Genomic DNA, 25,328 nt, shown 5'->3' on the forward strand with positions numbered 1-25,328 from the left:
TTTACACAAAATCATTGACACACACGATTCCCAGCTCCATCATTTTGGTCTCAAGCGAACAGGATTACCAATCCCATAAACTTTTGCGTGAAAGTGTGTTGTTGGCAACAAAGTGACATAGTGACGCCATGGCCCTCGTCAAAGCAGAGAAGGAACGTGACGCCACAAAAGTGACCCTGGGGTGGCTCGAGAAGCGGTACAATGACCACGCCACCGCCCCAATGACCGAGAATAAGGTAGCCCAATACCTTACCACCGTGACCATCTCCAAAGACAAGATTGAAGACACCTTCCAACGCATCGCAGCAGTTGTGGATCCTGCTGACCTCGACCCCCATTCAACAGAGTATGAATCACTACTTGACCGCGCTGTTGACCTCATGGATAAGCTCACTGTCATCCAAAAGTCTTTCATCCCTGCTACCAAAGCAACTCCTCCCCCAACTTTAACACTCGCAACCATCAAAGCAGACATTCAACTCCCACGTCTGAACTTACCCACCTTCGACGGCAAGATTGAAGAATGGACATCCTTCAGGGACCTCTTCAGGACTGCAATCCACGACAATGTCCACCTATCGGACTCACAGAGATTGGCATACCTTAAGGCGCAACTCAAGGGAGAAGCAGCTCGACAGGTACAGTCATTGGTCATCTCAGATGCCAACTACGCCATCGCCGCCAAGCTATTGGAGGATCGTTACCAGAACGATCGTCAACTGCTCTTCACCTTATTGAAGAGATTCACTCAACAACAACCCATTGGACTTGCGACTGCATCATCCTTACGCCAACTCATCGACGGTAGTAAGGAGTGCATCCGGTCACTGGAGGTGCTAGCCCAGCCTGTGCAACACTGGGATGCACTCCTCCTCTTCACCATTCATCAGAAGCTCGACAGCGCAACCAAGGAACTGTACGAGCAAGGACTGCAGGATAGCTCCATTCCCAAGCTTCAAGGCCTCTTCGACTTCTTGGAACAGAGGTCCAGAGCGTTGGAGGCGGGTGGGAGTAAGTCCTCATATCCTCCCAAAGTCATTGAAAAGAATAAATCTCCTCATGTCAGGAATCACGTGCACCATGCACAAGCTCCTTCCTCGCCTCACTCACCACACCCATGCAAAGTGTGCGCTGAGCCACACCACCCTCTCTACAAATGTGCAGTCTTCCTCGCCATGACCGTGGACTGCAGAATCGAAGCGGTTAGAAAGAATTCACTGTGCTTTAACTGTCTTCGCAGTAACCATCCCAGCTCGCAATGCCCCAGCGCTTTCACCTGTCGTACTTGCAGTGGGAAACACAACTCACTTCTTCATCGTGTCAAGTCACCTGTTCAACCGGCCCCTCCAGTCGTGAACAATAATCCCGCATTGAATCATCATGCTAGCAACAACACAAGTACCCTTTCTCAAACTCTCCTTGCTACAGCAATTGTCCTTGTGAAGGACACATCAGGCCAGCAGCAGCCAATTCGCCTCTTGTTGGATGGTGGATCCGATGTCCACATCATCAGATCAAGTACCGTCAAGTCCCTCGGCCTACGCTGGAACAAACAGCAAACTCTCATCACTGGACTCTCGTCAGCCCCAGTCGGAAGTGCGTACGGTGTGCTGGACATGGAGTTCAGTCCACACATTGATCCTCATCTCACCATTCTCGCCAAGAATGTGAGAATCATGACCACAGTTACTGGTCAACTTCCTCGTCACCCATGTGATCCCGATCTTCCTCATCTCAATGGACTGCAACTCGCTGACGAGAAGTGGCACACCCCTGATGACATCGACATGTTAGTTGGTGCATCACTCGTCTACGGTCTCATCAATGGAGACAAAAGACATGGTCAACTCGGTCAACCATTTGCCCTCAGCTCGGACATTGGTTGGTTGGTAGTTGGTGAAGTTGGTCAGACTGACACAGGTGCAATCACTAATTTTCATACTCAAGGTTCCCCTAATATGCAATCCGCTACAGTACCGCAGCAGTCACAGGTACGAGTAACAGACGTCGACTTGGACAAACGCCTCCGCTCATTCTGGGAGCTGGAAGAAGTCCCATTTTCCACTCCACGCCCCCTCACACAAGAAGAACAACAATGTGAAGAACATTACGTCACCCACACCACTCAACAGCAAGATGGAAGATTTGTTGTCAGCCTCCCATTCAAAACTACTCCTCCAGACCTTGGCTCATCCCGTGAAATGGCATTGCAACGTCTTCGCCAAATTGAACGACGACTCGCTCGGCAGCCAGCGCACAAAGAACAATACGTCGCCTTCATGAAGGAATATCTCGACCTCGGCCACATGGAAGTTGTTCCCCCACAAGAAATCGAGTCCCAGGCATGTACATAGATACCACACCACTTCGTAGTAAAGGAGTGCAGTACCACTACCAAACTTAGGGTGGTTTTCGATGCTTCAGCTAAGACCGGAAATGGAAAATCCCTCAATTCATGCCTACTTGTTGGAGCAACAATCCAAGACTCCCTCTTCGATATTCTCCTACGATTTCGAACCCACATCGTCGCCTTCACTGCAGATGTGGCGAAAATGTATCGTCAGATCCTCGTCGCCAAGCAGGATGCTGACTACCAACGAATTCTGTGGAGAGAGGATCCATCCTCTCCAGTGACAGATTATCGTCTTCTGACTGTCACGTACGGAACAGCATCCGCCCCCTTTCAAGCTACACGCACTCTCGAGCAAGCTGCCATCAACAAAGAAGTGGAACTTCCCCTCGCTGCAAAAGTTGCACGCAACGACGTCTACGTGGACGACGTGATGTCCGGTGCTGACTCGTTGGAGCAAGCAATTAAAATCCAAGAAGAAATCCTCCTCCTCATGCAAAGTGCCAAATGGGAAGCAAGACGGTGGAACTCAAGTCACCCAGCTCTTATCGACCGACTGCCTGTGGAATTACGGGAAACAAAGTCCCTCATGCCATTGGAACTGGGTCACACAGTGAAGACTTTGGGAATTTATTGGCAACCTAACTCTGATCAATTTCTTTTCCAACTTGATTCTTGTCTTTCCACATTCAAAGGTCACCTAACTAAACGTATCATTCTCTCCGAAATAGCAAAAATCTTTGATCCCATCGGGTGGCTCGCTCCAGTTGTCATCACTGCCAAGATGATGATGCAACAACTTTGGAAACTTGACCTTGGTTGGTACGATCCTGTTCCAATCTACCTTGCCGACAAGTGGACCTGGTACAAGAGAGAACTGCAGCACATCGAAGATATTAAAATTCCAAGATGTGTCAAGCAATCCCCCGACACCAAACTTGCCCTCGTAGGTTTCTGCGATGCATCAGAAAGGGCCTACTCTGCCGTGACCTACCTCTGCTGTTATCCAGAAAATCTCTCTCCTCCTCTCATCTCCGTCATCGCTTCGAAGACCCGCGTAACTCCATCCAAGACCGTGTCCCTTCCTCGTCTCGAACTCTGCGGCGCCGTGCTTCTCTCCCACCTAATGGAGACCGTTAGTCACGCCCTCAAACTACCTCTTCAACACCAAAGTGCGTGGACAGATTCAACTGTCACGCTTGATTGGATACGATCCCATCCTTCACGGTGGAATCGCTTCGTGGCCAACAGGGTCACAGAAATTCAGAATCGCCTTCCTTCGCATCATTGGGGACACGTGTCTGGAGTGGAGAATCCAGCAGACTGCGCATCACGAGGACTGGACCCTTCAACCTTCACCCATTTCAAGCTTTGGTGGAATGGGCCAGATTGGTTGAGCACCGGGATTCCTACCCCTCGTCAAACTTATCCAAAGCCCGACTCATCCATCGACATGGAGGAGAGGAGGGAGATCGTGAATTGCAACGCTACGACAACTCATCCCTGGTCTGATCTACTCAACAACTGTTCATCCCTTCTCAAACTGCAAAGAGTTACTGCTTGGTGCACGCGTTTCACTGTTAATACTCGTCCACATTTGGGTCACGCCAACACTGGCCCACTAACCCCTGCCGAACTCCACAACTCCCTCGTCATTTGGGTGAAAATTGTGCAAGCCCAAGAATTCCGATCAGAAATCCAATCTCTACAAGTGCCCCCAAGGGTGGACCCCAAGAGTCCCATTCTCTCACTCAACCCATTCCTCGACAAGAACGGAGTGCTCAGAGTTGGAGGAAGAATCCACAAGGCACCACTCCCGTATGACAACCGTCACCCTATCCTCCTCCCTCGACATGGGCGACTCACACAATTGCTCATCATCCAGGAGCACGAGAAGCTGTTCCACTGTGGGCAACAACTTCTACTCTCATCAATCCAAACTCGTTATTGGATCATCCGAGGACGTGACGCGATTCGACACCAATTGCGAAAATGTGTGCGGTGCACTCGTCAACGTGCCGCCACGTTACAACAATTTATGGCAAATCTTCCCCAGTTTCGCCTTCATCCGTGTCGTGCCTTCACCAAGGCAGCAGAGGACTACGCCGGCCCATTCCTGCTCCGACCCATGGTCCCACGAAGTACAAGCACAATCAAGTCATACCTTGCAATTTTTGTCTGCTGCGTCACACGAGCAATCCACTTGGAATTGGTCAGCGCCATGACCACTGACGCCTTCATCGCAGCCCTCCGCCGTTTCATCGCCAGACGTGGTTGCCCAACAGACCTCTACTCTGATTGTGGAACCAACTTTGTGGGTGCCAACCACGAATTGAGAAAATTTCTCGCCCTGTCCTCCACACCAATTCACAATCAAGAAATTGCCAATCAATTGTCCCGTGATGGTATCCAATGGCACTTCAACCCCCCTGGAGCTCCACATTTCAATGGACTTGCAGAAGCTGGGGTGAAATCTGTTAAGTATCATCTCACCCGCATCATTGGTCAAACTCGGCTGACCTTTGAGGAGATGACCACCACCATCACTCAAGTTGAAGCAGTGCTGAACTCCCGTCCAATAACTGCTGAATCCTCAGATCCATCCGACTTGGCAGCATTGACCCCTGGACACTCATCGGTGCCCCATTGACCAGCGCCCCCGATCCAGACGTAATGGACCTCAAAACTGGTCGACTATCTCGGTGGCAAATGCTACAACAAATGTACCAAACATTTTGGCAACGATGGTCCAAGGAGTACATCACACGACTCCAACAACGCCCTAAATGGATGACGCCCCACAAGCAGATTACCATCGGCGACCTTGTCCTCATCAAGGACGAACGACGCCCTCCAATGACTTGGCGTCTCGGTCGAGTCCAGAAAGTGCATCCCGGCGATGATGGACTCATTCGCGTCGTCACTCTCCTCACAAAGGATGGAACTCTTCAACGCCCAATCGCCAAACTCGTCCTCCTCCCCGTTTCTCAAGACAGTGATAATAAATCTTGAAGTGGTCACTTCAACGTGGAGAGAATGTTAAGAATGCTAAATCAACGTTTGTAAAGTGAATACCATGCAGTTTTTCCATATCTTAACTTATTGTATCTCATGACTAATTTCCCTTATTTTTAATCTCCAGACTAATTTAATTATGAACCATTCTCAAACTCCTATTTAAGTCAATGTATTGTAAACTCATTTCATAACTAATTCAATTATCCTATTATGTATGTCTCCATTTTACTTGAACTCTGATCACCTTGACCGGCCTCCTATAAAACCCAAATTATCATTATCATTCCTATCCACTCTTTTACCCAATGTCAACCAGTCACGGTCGGTCTGTTCTCCATCGGTCTCATCTGCCCCACAATTAATTTGTACACTATTTTTCCTGACTAAATAAACCTCTAAATATATGGGCAAATAGTACCGATCCAAGTTTACACAAAATCATTGACACACACGATTCCCAGCTCCATCATGACCAATTGATGAAATTACTTATTTCAGCAAACGTTGATCCAGCTGACTTGTCCATCAAAAATACTATTTTTAACATGGTTTTCTGTAAAAAAAACAACCACAAATAAATATTTTAATTTAAAAGTTTTAGAATATTATTAAATGTGCAAAAACTAAATCAAAACACCTTACCTTTGAACTTGCATAGCTGTTTATTGAACTTAGCTGGCAATTTGAAGAATTCCAAACGTTGGGTGAATTTGAGTAAATTTCAAAAAGAGGAATAAATTTACAAAATTCACTCTTGTGACTCGAGTAACCAACTGGCTGCATGACGTGGCTGATAAAGACGCCAAGTGGGGAGAGTAGATTTTACTCAACCAGTTGAGTAATAAATAATCAACTTTTTGATCATTTCTCACCCAACATTGATCAATTTTATATTTGATTAGCAAGAAAGTAAAATTTTGCTCAAGGTTGGCTAAAACATGCTTTACACAACTTTCTTGCGTAAATTTTACATTTATGTCGTACAAAACTTGAACAACTTCATTTTACTCAACTCGCTTTACTCAACTTTATTTAGAGTGTACATGCCTGGTGAATTATGAGAAGAGCAGGGAGAAAAATTCAAATTACACTCTCAGCAAAATTGCCACCAAAATCGTCTCCTCGTGTAGGTACTATGCAACTCTACCGTAGGGTAATAATTTACCTCCGTCCGTTGACAAGTGTGTTTTGTCTCCCAAGCGGAGGTAGATATTATTGTCACCTACCGGGATACAATTTGTTACTGTCGATTGCAGAATGTATTCAACGGAGGTAAGCTGTGTCTCCGAGTGGAAATAATTTACCTATATATGGTGATAATATGGGTGACAAGTTATCACCGTCTTATGCATATATTTGTCTCCTTGCAGTAATAGATTAGAACCCGGGGGAAGCAAATATAGTTTCTAAAATATGTATTTATTTATTTAAATACTATTTGATTAGAGATTAAATTTCTTCACATGTCTCTACATACTACATACATACACATAAATATAAAAATTAAACTGTGCATGCTATTATGAATATGTATATACTTATATTACTTAATGGCGTTGAACATTGATTCTTGTACTAGCTGGCTCGAGTTTATTGTTCTGTTGAAAATTTGTCTGTTTTCTGTAAATCAAATAAAATTAAAAATATTACCCTGCAGTACTCAAATTAAATAAATCGCTACTTAACAGAAATAAAACTAAGATAGATAAAAATGAAATGAGGGCCCACCTGCTTATAATTTGACATTTCGATCACATGTTCGAATTTGACACTGGTAATGAATTTGGTCTAATTGCGGCCAAGAGAAATGAAGTGTCAACTGTATAAATTTTAAAAACACACTAAAAGAGAAATTAAACTTACTACTACTTTAAATGGAGTTGTATTTTACCATAAAAACATCTTCCACGAAGAGTTTCGTAGAGCACGCAACGTTGGAGATGGAATGTTATTCCCGTAAAATTGGAAAAATATCTTCATCTCAATCTGCGCCATATCTTTCGCCGAAATTTGCGCATCCGGATCTAGAAAAAAATTGTTTTAGTAAAAATATGTATAGGACAAAAAACAATAAAGTTACAGCATAAGCATCACATGAGGTATGAATTAAAAGTATTTACCTGAAATGTAAAGTAATCCATAAGTTGAACCTCTAATTACTAATTTTGTCTCTGGCAAGATGCGAAACTTGAACAGTTTTCGTTATTCTGCCAGGTGCGAGACAGAAACGTTGGTGAGAGAAAATTTAACTGCCACTAAACTTTAGTGACTAAAGTTCGCGCTGGGCTTCAAGGAGACAAGTGGCCACCCACAGGAAATGATTTTGGAGACGAAATTATTTCCGCGAAGGAAATAAATTATTTCCGGATAGGATACACTGTTTGTCACTTCCAATGTTGACAATTTTGGTAACAAATTTATTACCTAATGAGAGACAGAGGTTGTTACCTTGTCAGGGTAATAAAAATGGTAATAATTTTGCTTCTAAATTATTGAGAGTGTAGTTGCCAGTCCGCCTGTATTTAATTGGAAGTTTGACCAAACTTTCTTATTTTTTGTTCTCCCTTGAACCTTTGTGAACCTTTATCACCTTCTCCCTCATTGGTTCAAATTTGTAGTAATCCCCTGCCTCCTTCCTTCTCGCCCTTTGGAGATGTAATGGTGTAATTTTGTGGCAGTGCCTTGCCAAATATATTTGTGAACAATTGTGAAAATTGCCCAGTGTCGACTCAAGATTACGAGGAAGAACATCGTACCTCTTAAATTGTCCCCTCGTCTCATTTTACACTCTAAATTTTTGTAACTACTGGCTATTTGTGTGACCAATAAATACGACACCAACAAGTAACTATTTTGTGACCACGTCGCCCTCATTTACACAGTTTTACGGTCACATTACGCCACCGAGTTACAGTCACACATACACACACATCGCATTGTCAATTCTTTACAGCAAGGTTTGCGTTGTAAAATGTCAAATGCAATTAAACCCTCGTTACGTACAGACTTGCTAGTTTGGGTCAGCGCACCACACCGCGAACCACACCAGCCAAGTCTTAAACTTAGCGCACCACACCACGAACCACACCAGCCAAGTCTGAAACTAAGCGCACCACACCGCGAACCACACCAGCAAAAACCTAAAACCCAGCGCACCACACCGCGATCCACACCGGGTGTGGTTCGCGGTGTGGTTCGGTGCGCATTTTTTGCGAACCAATGGTTCACTGACTGCTTAAAAATACGACATACACATGTTATGTTTAAACAATACTGTGACTTGTAAAAAAATTTCCCCGTACATAATTTTTAAAATTCAGCATTTTCACATTTTCACCAGTTTTATCAATTCAGAATGGAACATTTTATTATTTTTATAGTAAATATATTTTTATAATTATTCCAGTGTTTCGTGGTGATTGTAACTACCGGCCAAAATAGCAGCCCAAAAATGGTTTTAGCCACTTTTGGACCTCATAGTTCGGAGCTCAAAAATGTCTTGCTGGATTATTTATTGGAAGATGCTATTCCTGTTCAGTTTGAGCATATTATTATGTATACACAGTATGACGCGGCGCGATTTAGAGAATTTATGATTGATTTCTCAAGATATATACGTAAGATATATTTGTTTGCATGTGTTCGTATATAATACCACATATTTAGTAAAAGGCTATCCTCAAATTTCGTTGTATTGCTAATTACATTTCCAACAATTGAAAGGACATTATATCTGAAAACATTTACCAAAACGGCATGAATACAGAAGCTGTAGCAAATTGGCAAATTGTCTCATTAGACAATTTTGGACACTGCAAGTAAAAAAAAACGTCCAAAACGAAACACGGAATCATTCTTGAGCCACATTTTTACAAGAGTTTAAAATGGTGCCAAAGGTTAAAAGGTTCATTTGCGATTAACAATAGCGAACCACACCTCCGAACCAGCGCACCACACCGCGAACCACAGCTCCGAACCAGCGCACCACAGCTACGAACCAGCGCACCACAGCTACGAACCAGCGCACCACACCGCGAACCACACCAGCAAAAGTCGAAAACCCAGCGCACCACACCGCGATCCACACCGGGTGTGGTTCGCGGTGTGGTTCGGTGCGCATATTTTGCGAACCAGTGGTGCGCCGATCCACAAACTAGCAAGTGTGGTTACGTATTTATGTGTTGAAATAAACTTATATAAAAATAAAAATTTATCACTAAAGTCGAGTCAATCAACTTACTACGTGTACGTTGTGAATTACATACACACAAATCTCGGTTTAGTATATTGTACATACATCTATTACAACGAATGGATCATAAATACCATTGGTCTTATCAGGCTGATAAAGTTAATCCAACTCCAAACATAATCCCGTGATTAAGCTGCAACCAAATTTTAATCATTTTCATCCGCAACGTCGCCTTCAAAACCAATTCATCCTTTCGCCTGCTCACAAATCTAGCCGTAAAAAATGCCATTTCGCCCTGAAAACGACCAACCGACTGGGGTCGAAATCACCCCCCCCCCCAGACGAGCAATACGGTCCAAGGACGCGGATAACCGTGTTCCCTATGGATCTTGGATTAGCGGCTCGGTTCAAGTTCACTTTTCCACGTAATTAAAATTATTCACAAGTTTACTCATACTGCCATTAAACCTTTACAAACGAAATGTAGCAAAGTGGTGAAGCGACACGGTCACAGGGACGTCAAAATTTTCTCGATTTTTGAAATCCCCGCCCAAAACTATGTCAAAACAAAAAATTGACCGTTGGGGTCATCACCGTGGCGCCGCGACCTTAAGACTGTTGTGGATGACGCGTTCGCGCGCAGTCTCACTCAACCCGTGTTTAATGTCTTTAAATATAATTTCTAAAATCGCATCAAGTTCATGAGTGTTGAGATAAATGGGACTTTTGATATTTTAATGTAAAGCTAATTTTTGGTACTACAAAACCTTGGTGTTTTGACAAATTAGAAAATTCATTTGCTATTTTTGCACACTAATTTTTTTCAAAAATGAATTTTCTAATTTTTCAAAACATCAAGGTTTTGTAGTACCAAAAATTAGCTTTACATTAAAATATCAAAAGTCCCATTTATCTCAACACTCATGAACTTGATGCGATTTTAGAAATTATATTTAAAGACATTAAACACGGGTTGAGTGAGACTAACACTCTATGAAAATGAGTAGACCTACATCTTCGAACTCACCCCGAAATAAAAGAAAGACTTATAACTAATAAAGAATTTGACTTGTAGATTCCTATTATGCCAAAGAAATTGTGAAGGTCACCCCGTACACCGAGTTTCTAGCTGGTGAAGCTGATCTCCTCCCATTTTTTGATACCAACCTCCGAGTTCGATCCGCCCAGGGAAAGTCGTGCTGCTTTTTATTTCCACAACCTCCAACGACACGTGTCACGATTGAAAATGAGCAACAGGTCGGTGAACGAGCTGAATTCGTGGGACAACTGAGTTTCGATTATCCCAATTATTGGAAAGACGTGAGAACATACATAGATAAGTATTTGTATTGTTAAATGTAATGATATGCAGGCATGTATTTTTATCATGATTTTGTGTGATATGAAGATTGAGAGCATTGAACTTTATGTAAGAGACAGTTTTCATAGAGTAAAGTGACCGGCTCATACGCATGTAAGAATATGATATATTTTATATGAAGGTTATTGTGAAGGTTAAGGTGACGTGGAAGTGCCACGACTACATAAAATCCAGTTTTAACCAGAATTAATGGTAGGCGTTTTTAGTTTACATTTAGCTTCATAGTTAACTTTAACAAAAAGTCCCGAAGTAGACTCACAAGGAGAAGCACCTCAAGTCAAGAGGTCTCCTCATAAAATTATTAATTTGTGCCAATTTTATAGAAATAAAAGCTTCACTGCAAGCAATAGTTAAATTAAATTGGAATTGTAGTTGTCAAATAAGTCTTCACATTCTTCAGCGACACATTTGTGAGTTATATCGATAGTCTGGTAGATTTTCGTGATACTCAACATGTATTTACATATTTATTTAAGATGAGCCTCGAAGACTCATTCCCGCGCGCGCAATAAAAATTACATTAAATCATTTAGAAAAATGAAAAACGCATCGAATTTGACTTCCCTGAATCCAATTGTGGATGTCCCGCGTGGGTCGTAACCGGCAAAGATATCGCTGGCGGGGCAAAAATCGGCCTTTCCTCCGATTCCGAACAGTCTCCGAGGTTCACCACGCAGGGAAATACAGCGAGGGAGAAATGCATTAAGGTAAATCCGTTAAGGAACGTTCATAAATTTTGTCACGGAAAAATTCAAACTTATCAGATTGGCTTTTATTAAGAAACTAGCGTATAAGCCCGCCTCTCGCAGGGAGAAGGGCTTATTTTATTTCCGTGAAAATTAAGTAGGATTGTTCATAATACCACGGAATTATTTTTTTAATTGTATCTATATTATTTAGCTGGAAATGTCTGTTTGCAAAGGAAGTGAAACTTTCTCCACTTTAACTTCCGTCACGGAAAATTACTTCCGTTGCAGACAAACATTCTCAGCTTATAAATAATACAGATGGCGAAAAACTTTTACCCCTCATCCATGACATAACTTTTGAATTGTGAATATTCCCCTTCCATAACTTACAAAATTGAATACTTAACTCCACGTAAAACGTATCTATACGTGTTCAAAATTTTGTTTCTAATTCACTTCACTATGCATTCCCTTCACCTGAATTCATTCCTTACTGCGCCCTATGTATGTATGTATTAAGCACATGGAAAAAATGAAAGGAGTGAAAAATCCTTTCATTCACATCTGAAATGAAGCTTTCACTCATTTTCATTCAAATCACAGGAAATTCATTTTCATAATCAGTCAGATGAAGGAAAAAGAACAGGTGTGTAAATATGTGGTATTTCGTGAAAATGGGTACTTTTTAGTTTATTATTGTTTTCTTTTTTATCATAATTTTATTCCAATTAATCAAGTTAAATCATCATAGCATTTTTAGTTTAATATTTCTATTTTTTACGCAGATTCTTAACCGGGGCGGTGAGCCTGTCGCCGAGGGAAGGATCACCCTGTCCCAGAAAGACCGGGGGACCGAGACCTACAAAGAGATGCAGATCATGTTACCCAGCTGGGGAATTCGGATAGACTCAAATCCCCGCCCGCGGGAACTCTCCGACCTCGAGAGGGAAATTCTGTTTGGAGTGCTGATCCTTTGGGTAAAATTCTTCTCCAACTGGTTTCAAAACTCAAGTCAGAATTCAAAATGAGGAAGTGCAGGGAAGGGAATTTTGTGGGTTTTTGGTAACTTATTCATGGGTTATTGTGACTTTTTGATGGTTTTTGGATTCTGGTAGGTTTTTGAGGGTTTATGGGTTACTGTGGGTTTGTGTTGGCTTTTTGTAGATTTTGAGGCCGGCTGAAAACACAATTCCTACAATTACATATCAGAGTAAAACTAATTGAACATTGGAATTCGGAATGGAATTTTAAATTCCGACCTTTACTTTTAAGGGAAAAGTTCAAAATCAAATAGGAAACCAGCCAACCTGTAATAATAGCTGCAAAATTCCAGTCGTGCATAAAATGCCCAAAATTGCATTCCGGATTCAGAATCCGGACCTCATTCTATTGTTTATCTAGCATCACGATCTTTTAATTCCCAAGGGGGTTAACCCTTTAAGAAAAAATTATTTCAAGAGAACAAATGGATTCTTACTCTTGCTCGTTGTCGAAAATTTTGGCCACGTCGGTGGCAAAAATTGGCCCGATCCCAGATCGGGCCGGACCGGATTCTGAATCCGGAGGCAATTTTGGGCATTTTATGTACGACTGGAATTTTGCAACTACTATTACATGTTGGCTGGTTTCCTATTTGATTTTTCGGATTCCGGATTCAGAATGCAGTTTTGAAAAAAAATTTTGAAACAATTATGTATATTTCCGGATTCCGGAATCTTAACTTTCGTTTATTTAACAATGTGATGTCGGAGCGGTCTCGCTCCGATTTTGACAAAACCACTATAATTACGTCGCCTTGGATAAATAATTAACAACATATTTCAGGATTTTCATAATTCACCGTGAAATTTTTCTCGTTGATCTTTTTTGGCAGAAAAATACAAAGTTTTAAGCCGAGCATTATGAACAATCCGGAAATATGTGGTTACTTATTTATCAAAGGCTACATAATTATTGTGGTTTCGTCAAAATCGGAGCGAGACCGCTGCACTCACAGAAAAATCGACACTGAATTGACACCATGCCGGTGTCTATATATGACTCGACCGGTTTGGTGTCAAATTGACACGGTGCGGTGTCAACTATGTTGCACACCGCTGCGGTGTCAACCCAACATGCCGTTGTGACGATAGCAACACCGCGAATGGAAAAGAGGTTGTCCTCAGTTATGTTGACTCGAAACTGCTAGGTAACATTATATGTGCATTTTAATATATGAATGTCACCACCTGGTGACAAATTGTTCCCGGATTGTGACAACTGAAGTACAACTTTTAGTAACAGATATTTTATTTTACATTCAATAATATTAATCACTTAAAAAATTAATCAAGTATTTCAAATATAGCAACAAATTATTACACTCGCACAAATTAAATAATATTTTTTGCTTCATACCTTAATGCACTTTTACAGAAAAAGCTTATATGTATTGAACACAGCGATGGTCTAAAATACGAGTAAATCTTTCAGTTAAATTAACTTAGCAACAAGATATTTAATAATAATTAAATAGGTTGCCGGTTGGACAAATCCTTATTCGTCACTTTTGGCTCCCTCGTTGGGTCCAGCGTCGAATTTTAGCTGTACTACTGGAAACAATAAGTTTTGAAAAATACAAATTCACAGTAAAACAATTTTAATTAAATGAGGGCAAATTAATGTGTTACATATACGTGGGTGTTTTATTATTGATTTTCAAAAGGTATGTTCCGCACTGTTTCTGACCAAAATTTTGATGAAATAACAAACTTCAAAAACATTTTGGAAGTCGTGATTTTTTTCAGCTCAATCGGTTAAAAGAAACACCCGCAACAAATCACCCAAATTTACCTCGAAAATATGCAAAAATTTACGACTTGATTCCATTATCATCCTAAAATCGTTTCCCCCTGATGTTTTTCTTCAACGTTTGAAACGGATAATAATCACTAAGGGTCCTGTCTGGACTGCACGTGGGGTGGTCTGTGCAGGTAAAGCGATTTTCGTCTGCATCAGCTCTCTAAAACAGTGAGGTATTTGGTGGCGCGTTGTCGTCTAAAAAAAGGCCAACTCTTTATTTTGACCCCGCGTTTCTTTTCAACCGCAGAACGCAGCTCTTTTTGGGTTCCTGCATACGCGACCCCATTTATCGTAGTAATTCTAGCAATAAATTTTATAAGGAGGAGACCTTCGGTATCCTTCAAACTGATGGTCATCAATTTTTTGGCAGATTTTTGCACTTTTCCTTTTATGTGTGGTGGAAATCCCCCGTGCTTCCAATGCATGAATTATTGTGTGGTCGTCGGGTCATAATAGTAAACCCAAGTATCATATTCAACTACTAAAATATGATACAGGTTCCAGTTTTCATTTAAAAGCTCAAAATTTGCATTGCAAAAGCAACTCGATCTTGTTTTTGAGATGCCAAAAGCAATTTTGATACCCAACAGAAGGAATCCATTTTCATACCTAAGTCTTCAGTTAACATGGAACAAATTATTGGTTTTGGAACACCCATCTCATCTGCTAAATAGGACAGTTTCAATCGTGGATTTCTAATAATTGGGTCTTTAAGTTTCTGGAGGTTTTCTGCGGTGGAAACCGATTTTGGGTATCCTGGCGACTTTTTTGTTTGGGACATCTTCTCGCCTTTTTTGAACTTATCGACCCAATTGTATTTGTGCTTTGTGTTGAGCAGTTTCCATCGTAAACTTTAAGCATTCGATCATAAATCTGCGACACATATTGCCCCTCCAGCAATAAAATTTAAATCACACTACGATGTTTGATTTGCAAATGTGACATTTTTTCCGTCGAGGTAAAGTTTGCTGATTTATTGCTAGTGTTAATGTTAACCTAAAGGGCTGAAAAAAATCACAGCATCCTAGATGTATCTAAAGTTTGTTATTTCATCAAAATTTTGGTCAGAAACAGTGCGGAACATACCTTTTGAAAATCAATAATAAAACACCTACGTATTAACTCACCTAAGTCAAGAAATTGAAAGTACTTTAGTAGTCCTTTAACTTATTAAAAAACAATTTTTCCCTTGAAATCAATTGAACACACCAATTAATTTATCCAGTTTGTTGACTTTTCGCGGAGGAGGAAGGAAAATGGCCGCCAAGCAGACCCGTGCACTGCGAAGAGACTGCCACAATTTGGTGTAAAGTCCAAGTTTTGCTTACTGCGGTAACATCGCACCGTGTCAATTCGACACCATTGCAGGATACCGCTGATACCGATAGGGTGTCAACGCGTTTTTTTTGCTCAGTGTCAATTTTACACAACATTTTGACACCATTTAATGGAATTGACGTTGACACCGACGGTTGGTGTTAACGAAATTTTGGGTTTTGTTACCAAGTTGCTAAGAGTGTGGCGTCACCCCATTGTAAGCTAACGAGAAAATAATTTTATTTCGACTTGTCAAAATCTTTTAAAGCAAAACCGCGCAAAAACGCGAATTTGAAGCCAACTAATTCACAACTCATTTACAAATCACCGGCAACACTATTCGTAAATATTTACATACTTGTATAATAACAATTTTAAATTGCATCTAAACACGTAGGCAATCCGCGCAAGAGATGCGCTTGGGCGAAAAAATTCCCGCGCGGCAGGTATCAGCCTTTTGATCGGGTTATCGATTGGTGCCACTCTTTTACTCCTCTTTCTCATTAAAAAACCTTGGTGATAATCCAATCCCACGATGCATATGTAAGGAAACTTAATTAATGCATTATATATGTAATTGAATGCATATTTGAATAATGAATAAAAGATTTTCGAAAAGAATCGGACATCTAAACATTTAATAATGAATAATAAATATTAAATTTCTTATCGCAAATTACGCAGAATGCAAAGGCAAATTGCATTAATCTACATATGTAAATATCTGTAGTACTGCCATAATGTTCACATATTTATGTCTGAAATCTTCTTCTATATACTTAATTAGCACAAGTATTGCTAAATATTCTCCTAATTCTCTTTGTAATGAAACACTAAGGCTATATTCATTTCGAGTTCGCAATGTTGACAACGTTCGCAAAACAATAAAGTTTGCCACTTCGCAAAAAAAATGCCTCGAAAGTTGATTTGCCAACTTTCGCATCTCCAGGCGTTTGTAGTATTTATTTATGTTAGTCGCAAAATATATTCCGCAAATTTTGCAAAGAGGAAACTCCATAAATCTCCATAAAATTAGTTACTGAAGTTTGGCTTTAATTTCGGTAACTACCGTATTTTTCTAGATATTGCAAAATTCGAGACATTTGTATATGTACATACATTTCAGAACTTTGTCATTCGCTAAATCTGAATACCCTTCGTTGCTTCGCAAAATTTGGACTTTCGAAAAAGTCACGTGGCGAATGGCAATGCAAACTAGAAGTAATGAATGCATATCTAGAATGGTTTTGCTACAGTGTATGTAATTCATTCCGAATTAGGAGCAGCTTTTCTTCTCAAAAGGGTATTACGGTATTCCTCGGCAGTCCAGCCAACATTCATACGGTGCACCGTAAGAATGTTGGCTGAACTGCCTAAGCTTAGGAGGAGAGCCCCTCTACATGCCCCTCTCAGATCTTGATGCCTTTTGCATATGCAGTAGCCCTAAGTGAGTGAAGGATAACCCTAGAGTGGTTTGATGCCATGGCCACATTTCCGCCCGCCACACCCCCTCAAAGGTGTGAAAGCGACAAAAACTGTCAACTTCAAAAATCCGCCAAAAATCCAATTTCAGTAGAATTTTCATAAAATTTACATTTTTGTGATTCCAGATACTTGTGTGATCATATCCAGTAGAAATCTCAATCTTTTTGAAATTTCCAAAATTTTAGGACATTCCACTGCTAATGAATTATTCGAAAATTTCAAAATTTCAAAAATGTTGAGATTGCTACTGGATATGATCACACAAGTATCTGGGATCACAAAAATGTAAATCTTATAAAAATCCGAGCAAAATTGGATTTTTGGTGACAGTTGAAGTACATGAAAACAGGGCTTTTTTCGTGTTTTTTATACCTTTGAGGGGGTGTGGGAGGCGCAAATGTGGCCATGGCGTCAAACTACTTTAGGGTTATCCTACATTCATCTAGGACTATCAAATATCCAAAGGACATCGAGATCTGAGAGGGGCATGTAGAGGGTCTCTCCTCCTTAGAGGAATGCCGTAATAACATTATTTGCACATAAGCAAATTCCTCTACATACTTGACTGAAGGGGGCAGGTAGAATAAGTCGGCCAAAAAACAGTGGCCGCGGAAGCCTTGGGGACATGTGGAGACATTAACATTGCAGGATAGGGAAGGTCCGGGTTTGTATAACATGGGCAGATGATGTGGACATCGAATACCCATGGGGACATTGTCCCTCTGTCCCCACGCTTCCGCGGTTACTGCCAAAAAATAACGCCTACTTTTTATGACAATACAAAGCAAGAGTGAACTCTGTTTGACAAACCGTTTGTTTACTCCCGTGCATTCAAGATTGAATTTTGGAGCAAAATCAAGCTACCTTTCGAACATATTTCGCTGTAAATAGTTAAATATTTCCTGTTTGTATGAGTGTGGTGCGTCTTGAAGAAGAATGACGGGGCGAATTGAGTCTGAAGTGAACCGCGCTGTACAAAACACAAAAAATATCACCCCATCCACAGTTTTGTTGACTGCAAAATTTATTGCTCCCTACAAAAACAGTAATTTGTTTACCTTTGACCTTCTTCTGCTAAAGTTGTCCCTCAACCTTTTGATCTACAATGACGATCTGCATTTTGTCGTAAGTGAATAATTTATTATTTATCAATCAGTCGCACAAAAGATTGAGTGAATCATTTATGTACAAGTCACAAGTATAAAATTGCAAATTGGCCACAATTATAAAAACCTCGAATTAACCTCTATTTTACATTTTAAATACTATCTTCATCTAACTTAGGATTAGTTGGACAATATTAAATGTCAAATACTTTGAAGTTTTTAAATTAGTTTTTGACAATCTTATTTATTAGGTTTGGACAAAAAACTTGTACACCAAATGCACGTGGCGTGGTTATTTAAAAAATTCCAGATTTTGCATATTTTCATAAACGAAAATCTGATATAAGAAATGTCAAATTTTTTCCAATATTAACGGCACGTGTCTTTCGTACATGAGTATTTATTTCTTCCTGGTAGCAAACCAACTCTTTATTTATTCCCCATTAAAAACGCTTTGCAGTGTTCATTACCATCTCCGGTGACGATTTGTCTCAAATTAATTACACTTTAATATAATACGTAATAAATATCTAACAAAATTACTTTCAGATGTGAAGCCTGGACCTCCCAGACCTGGAGGGTAACCATTTTTGGGTTATCGAAAACCACGGCGAATTTGATGAGGACTCAGCATCGCGAACTCAACTTATTGGGGGACGACTGTCCCGGCAACATGCTGCATGTCCGCTGTGAATTCGGATGGTCCACTCAACACGTCGACTTTCAACGAAGCGTCAAGAACGCGTTTGAGTAAGAGATAAGTCCGAACAATGAATTAATACAATTAGGGAACTTCTATATATTACGTCATCGAAAAACGCGGATTTTTAGACCACCCTTTCCTATTCTGCAAGTAAGATAAGCAACCCAAAACTATCCACTCACCATTTTTATGACGTAATATCTGTGCGTTCCTCCCACGTAAAAAAACACGTAATCGTTTCCAGATTTCCTGGAAAATCGCCAAATTGCTAAAAAAACAATGTTATTACCCTCTTAAAAATAATGTTGTATCAAGTTAACCTTACAATTTTGTAAAGTTTACTCAGGATTTTGTATACTTTACGAGGACTTTTTTCTGCTAACGCCCCCCCTAAACATTTGTATTTTTTAATTGATATTTTTTAATTTTCCCAAGTACACTGGGTCAACAGTATGTAAAAAATGCGCACTAAAAAAATCCACATGTCAAGGGTACCTCTGAGGGACCCATTACATGTTTTACACATATCCCTTCATTGTGAGCGAACCAAAAGTGCGATTGACATCGGGTTTTGATATTTATTATCCAAATAATATTGTCTAACGCGAATTTCAGTATGAAGCCGATACGTGACCTTTTTGACCTAAACTTTGACCTTTTTCCAAAAAATTCAAATTTTTGACTTTAAGCGTGCCAATTTATTCCCCACGATAATAGAGTTATAATATACTACCAACGCATAGTCTCCCACCATCAGATTAACGACAAAAAAATTTATTCACAAAATTAATACGGATAATTTAAATCCCAGTATACACTTGTGGCAAGGAAACACGAATGGTTGTCTTGCACCCGCAAGCTGTTCAGTTCACTTGTATCAATATTTTCATATATTCAAGTTGGTTCAAGTATTTTTCGAGTTCTTGTTTTTTCGAACTATTTCGACTTCTTTGATTAATAGCAAGCAGCAAGAAGCAAGACGTGACTACTAGGTGGAACAGTGAGCTGATAATGCGTACCTGAAAGCCGCACCTGAAGTAAAAAAAAGCTGCAGGATGTTAAAAAATTTAAATACTATCTGGAGTCGATGACACCATCGTAGAAGAATTAGTGTTGTTTTCTACTTTGTGTTCAGACTGAACTAATGTGTTTAACGGTTACAAATTTGAAAACTTCCATCTAATTGCTCCTTGGTACCACACATTGAAGCGCCACATTGCTTCGTCACCAGAGGACTCCTCAGAATTCTTTGCTTTAAAGCGAAAAGTAGCCGTTTGCTTTGCGGAATTCTGGAAACTTTACAGGTCATGCACGATGAAGTAAACGAATACATGAGTACTAAAACATCTCCTGATTCGTTATCCAACGAAAGTTTGACATCTTGGAGTTCTGGCGTGGAATGAAGTCACTTCAAAAGTTGCAAAACGTTGCAAGATGATGTTAGGAAGCCAGCGGGATATTTTCTGCAAATGATCACACTATTGGACCGCGGCGTACTGAGCTTAGTGGTTCAACATTATCAGAATTAACGTTCATTCGTAAAAACTATTAGAAAGACGCACTGGCTATTGCTTATTGCTACTAATTGCTAGCCGTGTTTAATTTTTTATAGATAAAAATAAAACCGATTTAGTAAATCTTGATTGAATGATCATTTATCCGTATTAATTTTGTGAATAAATTTTTTTGTCGTTAATCTGATGGTGGGAGACTATGCGTTGGTAGTATATTATAACTCTATTATCGTGGGGAATAAATTGGCATGCTAATAAAGTCAAAAATTTGAATTTTTTGGAAAAAGGTCAAAGTTTAGGTCAAAAAGGTCACGTATCGGCTTCATACTGAAATTCGCGTTAGACAATATTATTTGGATAATAAATATCAAGACCCGATGTCAATCGCACTTTTGGTTCGCTCACAATGAAGGGATATGTGTAAAACATGTAATGGGTCCCTCAGAGGTACCCTTGACATGTGGATTTTTTTAGTGTGCATTTTTTACATACTGTTGACCCAGTGTACTTGGGAAAATTAACCACTTCAACCCTAGGAGACGAGTTTTTTCATACCTTTCACCCCTAGTAACCGCGAATTTTTACCTCCCTTGAGCCCGAAATTTTTATCTACTGCATGACGTTAATTCCTGGGCCATGAATTAAAAAATGGTGTTCCCACCGGAATTATTCTGGACACTTTTTTATGAAAATTGATGTGAATAACCTTTCAAGAAGGGATTTTGAGTTATAATTTGCATTTTTGAGTTGTGGCGAACCACCAATGTTTATAGCCGAAAATAGCCAACACGCCGAATTTTAAAAATGATTGTAATTGCATGAAAAGTTAGACAAGCATGGAGTAATACTTGCATAATAGTACGTAAACTCGCAAATATTGATTATAGCGCCTAAAGCACCTTAGGAGCCGATTTTGGGCGGGAAAACCAAAAATCCTTACAATGACTTTAAATAGACAGCAATGGCAATGAATAATTCTCCCGTGAGAGGAAATTGCTCGAAAATAGACTATGGCGCATCTGGTGAATAGAAATCAATTTAAAGCGGGAAAATTAAATTCTACTAATTCCTGCAATCTCTTAATTTTTAATTTTCCCGCCCAAAAGATATTTCAGCGGCACCCGATACGTAATCATTAATTTTGACGTAGTTTACCCTACTGGCAAGATTATTTGTGGCCTATAATTAAATCCATGCAATGATGGAATTCAACCAACTTTTAGTTTTCTCGCCCAAAACGCCCGTTTGTGCTACATGCGAGCAAAACAATTTCTCTAATCTTATCGTAAAGCGTTGTTGAAATAAATCGGTGTCGAAATTTCCGTGCAAAAAACAGTTTTCACAACTCGGCGTGTTGGCTAGATATAGCCACTTGGCTATTAATTTATTTTGCATCCCTTTCTAATGTTATTTCCTAACAGAAAATTTATTATCCCGCCTAAAGGGCGGGTTGTTGACTCATAACTCTTGCTTTGCTTTGCTTGGAGAGGCAATGACCTAATTTTTTCCGGATACGACACATAGTCGTAGGCCGGTGTGAACGGAAAATACGCCACATAGTCGTATCCGTTGTCAAGGGTCAATACGACACATCGTCGTATTCCGGTGCCAAGGGAACTTACGCCACATGGTCGTACTCGGCGTAAAGGTCAAATACGCCACATAGTCGTTATAGGGGCGAAGTGGTTAAAAAATATCAATTAAAAAATACAAATGTTTAGGGGGGGCGTTAGCAGAAAAAAGTCCTCTTACTCAATTCAAACTGCATTTATTTATGTTCGTTTTAAAAGAGTATCATATTATTGTTAAGAGTGGATAATAAATAGTTGATCTTCCACAGGAAACTGGGCAAAGTGGACGCCATTTTGAGCCTGGTTGCCGTCTACTTAAACACCCTGAGCAGCCAGAATTACAAAGTTGTGAGCAGCACGGATTCCTGCAGCAGTGAAAATGGAATTCGATAGTGGACCTACACTTTGGAGTTGAAGACGATCGGATGATCTACAAATTTCGGATGGATTGGTGCGTTTTGCCAAAATTCTTACAGTCAAGGTCAGGGACGGTCCATAAATTATGCCACGAAATAGGATGGGGTGGGGGGGGGGGGGGGGTTTCGGAAACCCCGATTTTTGCGTGACATAACTTATGGATGTCCCCTCATCCCGCGTATGCTCTTCGATTTCGAAAAAACAGCGTCAATCGACCACAAATTTAAGTATTATCATTACATAATTACTATTTATGAAGTTCTAGGAAGGAACGATCTCATAATGGGCAAGTGGCAAGTTTAGTAGGAAATATTTGCATCCGAAGAGGAGATAATACGGGTTAAATTTGAAAGGTGCTAAATCCTTTTCCAATCAATTAAATTTGAGATCGCTTGACACTAATTTCGTAAAAATTTGAGAGCATGCGCGGGGATATCTTCATTCTGGTCAGGCCCCGTTTTACGCTTAGGCGAACTAGGCTACCGCTGAAGGGCCATTTTTTTTGGGGGGGGGGGGTTGCGTGCTCGTAGACCATAGATGAAAACAAGTTTGTTGAGTTTTGCAATTTGTCAGGCAAACCAATGTGTCAGAAATTGGTAACAGCAATCAAATTTTTAATATATTAACCATATTTAGTTAAATTTATTTCAAAAGTGCTAATTTTTTTGCAAGTGCAATTAGTACGAACAATGAGTTTTTTCTTCTATTATGTAAGAAGGAGAAATAATGCGACTACGTTGGGGTGCCATTATCTTTTTGCCTCGGGCGCCTCATTGCAATGAGGCGCCCGACGCAATGCATTGCCTTGAACGGGGTCTGATTCTGGTTGAGATGAACTTTGCTTAGGCGGGATATAATTTCTGTCCAAGATTAAAATTATTATTGCTAATATCCATGAAATTTAGAAAATTTAGGCATATTTTTTTTTTGTTTCAGGGAATTTTGACCTTCATTATTTACCACATTGGTTGTTGAGCATGTATGTATATTTCTCAATTTCCTGAATAAATAAATACATCCATAAATTCACAAAACTCGTTTTAGATATTTAATATTAATTGTTGAAATCTATCAATTCATAAATCTCAAGCATCCCCTCGTTTGACCAGTTTGACGTGCTTCGCATGGAAGAAAAACTAACAATGCGATGGTGTGAAGTGTAACTCTCCGAATTGGTTGAGATTTTGAAATTACGTGGTCCATGTCAATACAACCAACGTTTCTGGTGGCGAGATGCTCAGAATTTGGCAAAACATTTGAGGTCAAAGTTGAAAATCTGCGCGATTTTTAACAATCGGACGAATTAAACCCCACTCCCATTGCCTTCGACGGGAAAAATCGCCAATTTTTCAAATTTTATGTCAAATATTTTGGCAAATTCTGACTATCGCACAAACTGCCTGAAGAAACGTTTGTTATATTGACCTGGATCACATAATTTCGAAATTTCAACCACATCCGAGGGTTACACTTCACACCATCGTATTGTCAGTAATGGTAATTAATTTGCTTGCGAGAGATGACCTCCAATCTTATACGACGTAATTCTGCAGTTCTATATTTATTCAGTAAAATAATAGATACAGAAATAAATACATTTGTATTGTTACCTCGGATCGTTCAGAACTTGGGAGACTACATACGCACATTAGTATAACAATTTACATAAAATTGAAACGATGTCACCATCCCCTTCTTGCCTAGCATCGCCTTAATTCCCACCATTGCGCCGTATCCGACATGTTCCGAGCATACATCCTCAGGTCAATGCCCCCACCAGGGTTCGTAACACTGAAGAAATTAAATACAACCTTTATTAATTTCAAGACTGTTTACAATTAAACCTTATCGCACGCCAGAGTGAGTCGAGTTATATCAAAAAATCAAGCCAAAAACTAGGAATTACGTGGCAATGATCTTTCTGCTGGAGGTTGTTTACATTAACGTACTCTGTTCGCCTTTTGTATTTTTCTTTTTTTAATAATATGGGTAACCGGTATCTTTTAAGTTTAGCTGAGAGAATTAACATACTAATTCCGATAACATTTTTAATTTTTATGTCAGTTTTGGCTGGCGGGTGGCTTAGAGTTTATCTGTTTCCTATGAATTTTATTTTTCTACCCCTGTGGCTTAAATTATTGGTCGTTACTATAATTTTTAGTTTTTTCTTTATTTATTTTTTCTTAGTAGACTTTAAGGTCATAAAGAAAATTAGCCCTACCTCAGGTTTAGACTATTTTTTAGGTTCTATGTGACTGCTTCCTTTTATTTCTACTTTTGCTCTGACTCCTATTATTAAGTACGGCGTAAAAATTTTAAATCTTGCGGACCAAGGTTGAGTGGAGTTTTTAGGGGGACAAGGATTATGATTTTGGTGTTTTTTGTTTTCTTTAAGATTTCATGGGTATAATTCTTAATTTAAATTATTAGGAGGCTTAAACTCCTGTAAATTATTTTCAAGATAATTGCTTTATTTAAGCTAAATAATTATTTACATTATTTAAGAATTTTTTCTCAGGTTAAAGTGACTAAAGGTCTTGTCAAAAAATATAAAAAATATATTAAAGTTAAGATTTGCCCTACAAGAATATAGGGGTCTTCGGCCGGTCGGGCTCCAATTCAAGTTAATAAGATTACAATATTAATCATTAATCAAAAATTTATTTGATTAAAAGGATTAAATTGAGTTCTTTTTAATTTATTTTTTTGAGTAATAGGTAAAATTAACAAAATGGCAATAGACA

At 39.7% G+C, this 25,328-nt stretch overlaps 2 protein-coding genes and 1 long non-coding RNA gene across 4 annotated transcripts; all 3 read left to right on the forward strand.

The window, feature by feature from the left end:
• Positions 1–128: 128 nt before the first annotated feature.
• LOC110859593 lies at positions 129–5,000 on the forward strand. Its single transcript, XM_022108555.1, has 2 exons — positions 129–2,346; positions 2,425–5,000. The coding sequence occupies exons 1-2, from the start codon at positions 129–131 to the stop codon at positions 4,998–5,000; spliced, it is 4,794 nt and encodes a 1,597-aa protein (XP_021964247.1).
• A 4,816-nt stretch (positions 5,001–9,816) lies between these two features.
• LOC118438901 lies at positions 9,817–11,301 on the forward strand. Its single transcript, XM_035859745.1, has 2 exons — positions 9,817–9,985; positions 10,636–11,301. Exons 1-2 carry the CDS (start codon positions 9,943–9,945, stop codon positions 10,914–10,916), a joined length of 324 nt encoding a protein of 107 aa, XP_035715638.1. The 5' UTR covers positions 9,817–9,942; the 3' UTR covers positions 10,917–11,301.
• A 6,927-nt stretch (positions 11,302–18,228) lies between these two features.
• On the forward strand, positions 18,229–23,618 carry LOC110859659. Of its 2 annotated transcripts, none has more exons than XR_004837118.1 (4): positions 18,229–18,398; positions 18,929–19,129; positions 22,437–22,648; positions 23,521–23,609. It is a non-coding gene; the product is annotated as an uncharacterized LOC110859659 (long non-coding RNA). The 2 variants fall into 2 exon arrangements; XR_002548881.2 differs by having other exon boundaries at positions 18,231–18,398; positions 22,437–22,618; positions 23,521–23,618.
• Positions 23,619–25,328: the final 1,710 nt, after the last annotated feature.

Source organism: Folsomia candida, unplaced genomic scaffold (assembly GCF_002217175.1).
Source record: "Folsomia candida strain VU population unplaced genomic scaffold, ASM221717v1 Fcan01_Sc027, whole genome shotgun sequence".
Classification (NCBI taxonomy): domain Eukaryota; kingdom Metazoa; phylum Arthropoda; class Collembola; order Entomobryomorpha; family Isotomidae; genus Folsomia; species Folsomia candida.

Coding starts and splice junctions, on each gene's coding strand:
- LOC110859593 (XM_022108555.1), top strand. CDS start 129: ATGGCCCTCGTCAAAGCAGAGAAGGAACGTGACGCCACAAAAGTGACC. Junction 2,347..2,424: donor AGAAATCGAGTCCCAGGCAT/GTACATAGATAC, acceptor TCGATGCTTCAG/CTAAGACCGGAAATGGAAAA.
- LOC118438901 (XM_035859745.1), top strand. CDS start 9,943: ATGGATCTTGGATTAGCGGCTCGGTTCAAGTTCACTTTTCCAC. Junction 9,986..10,635: donor GTTCAAGTTCACTTTTCCAC/GTAATTAAAATT, acceptor TTTGACTTGTAG/ATTCCTATTATGCCAAAGAA.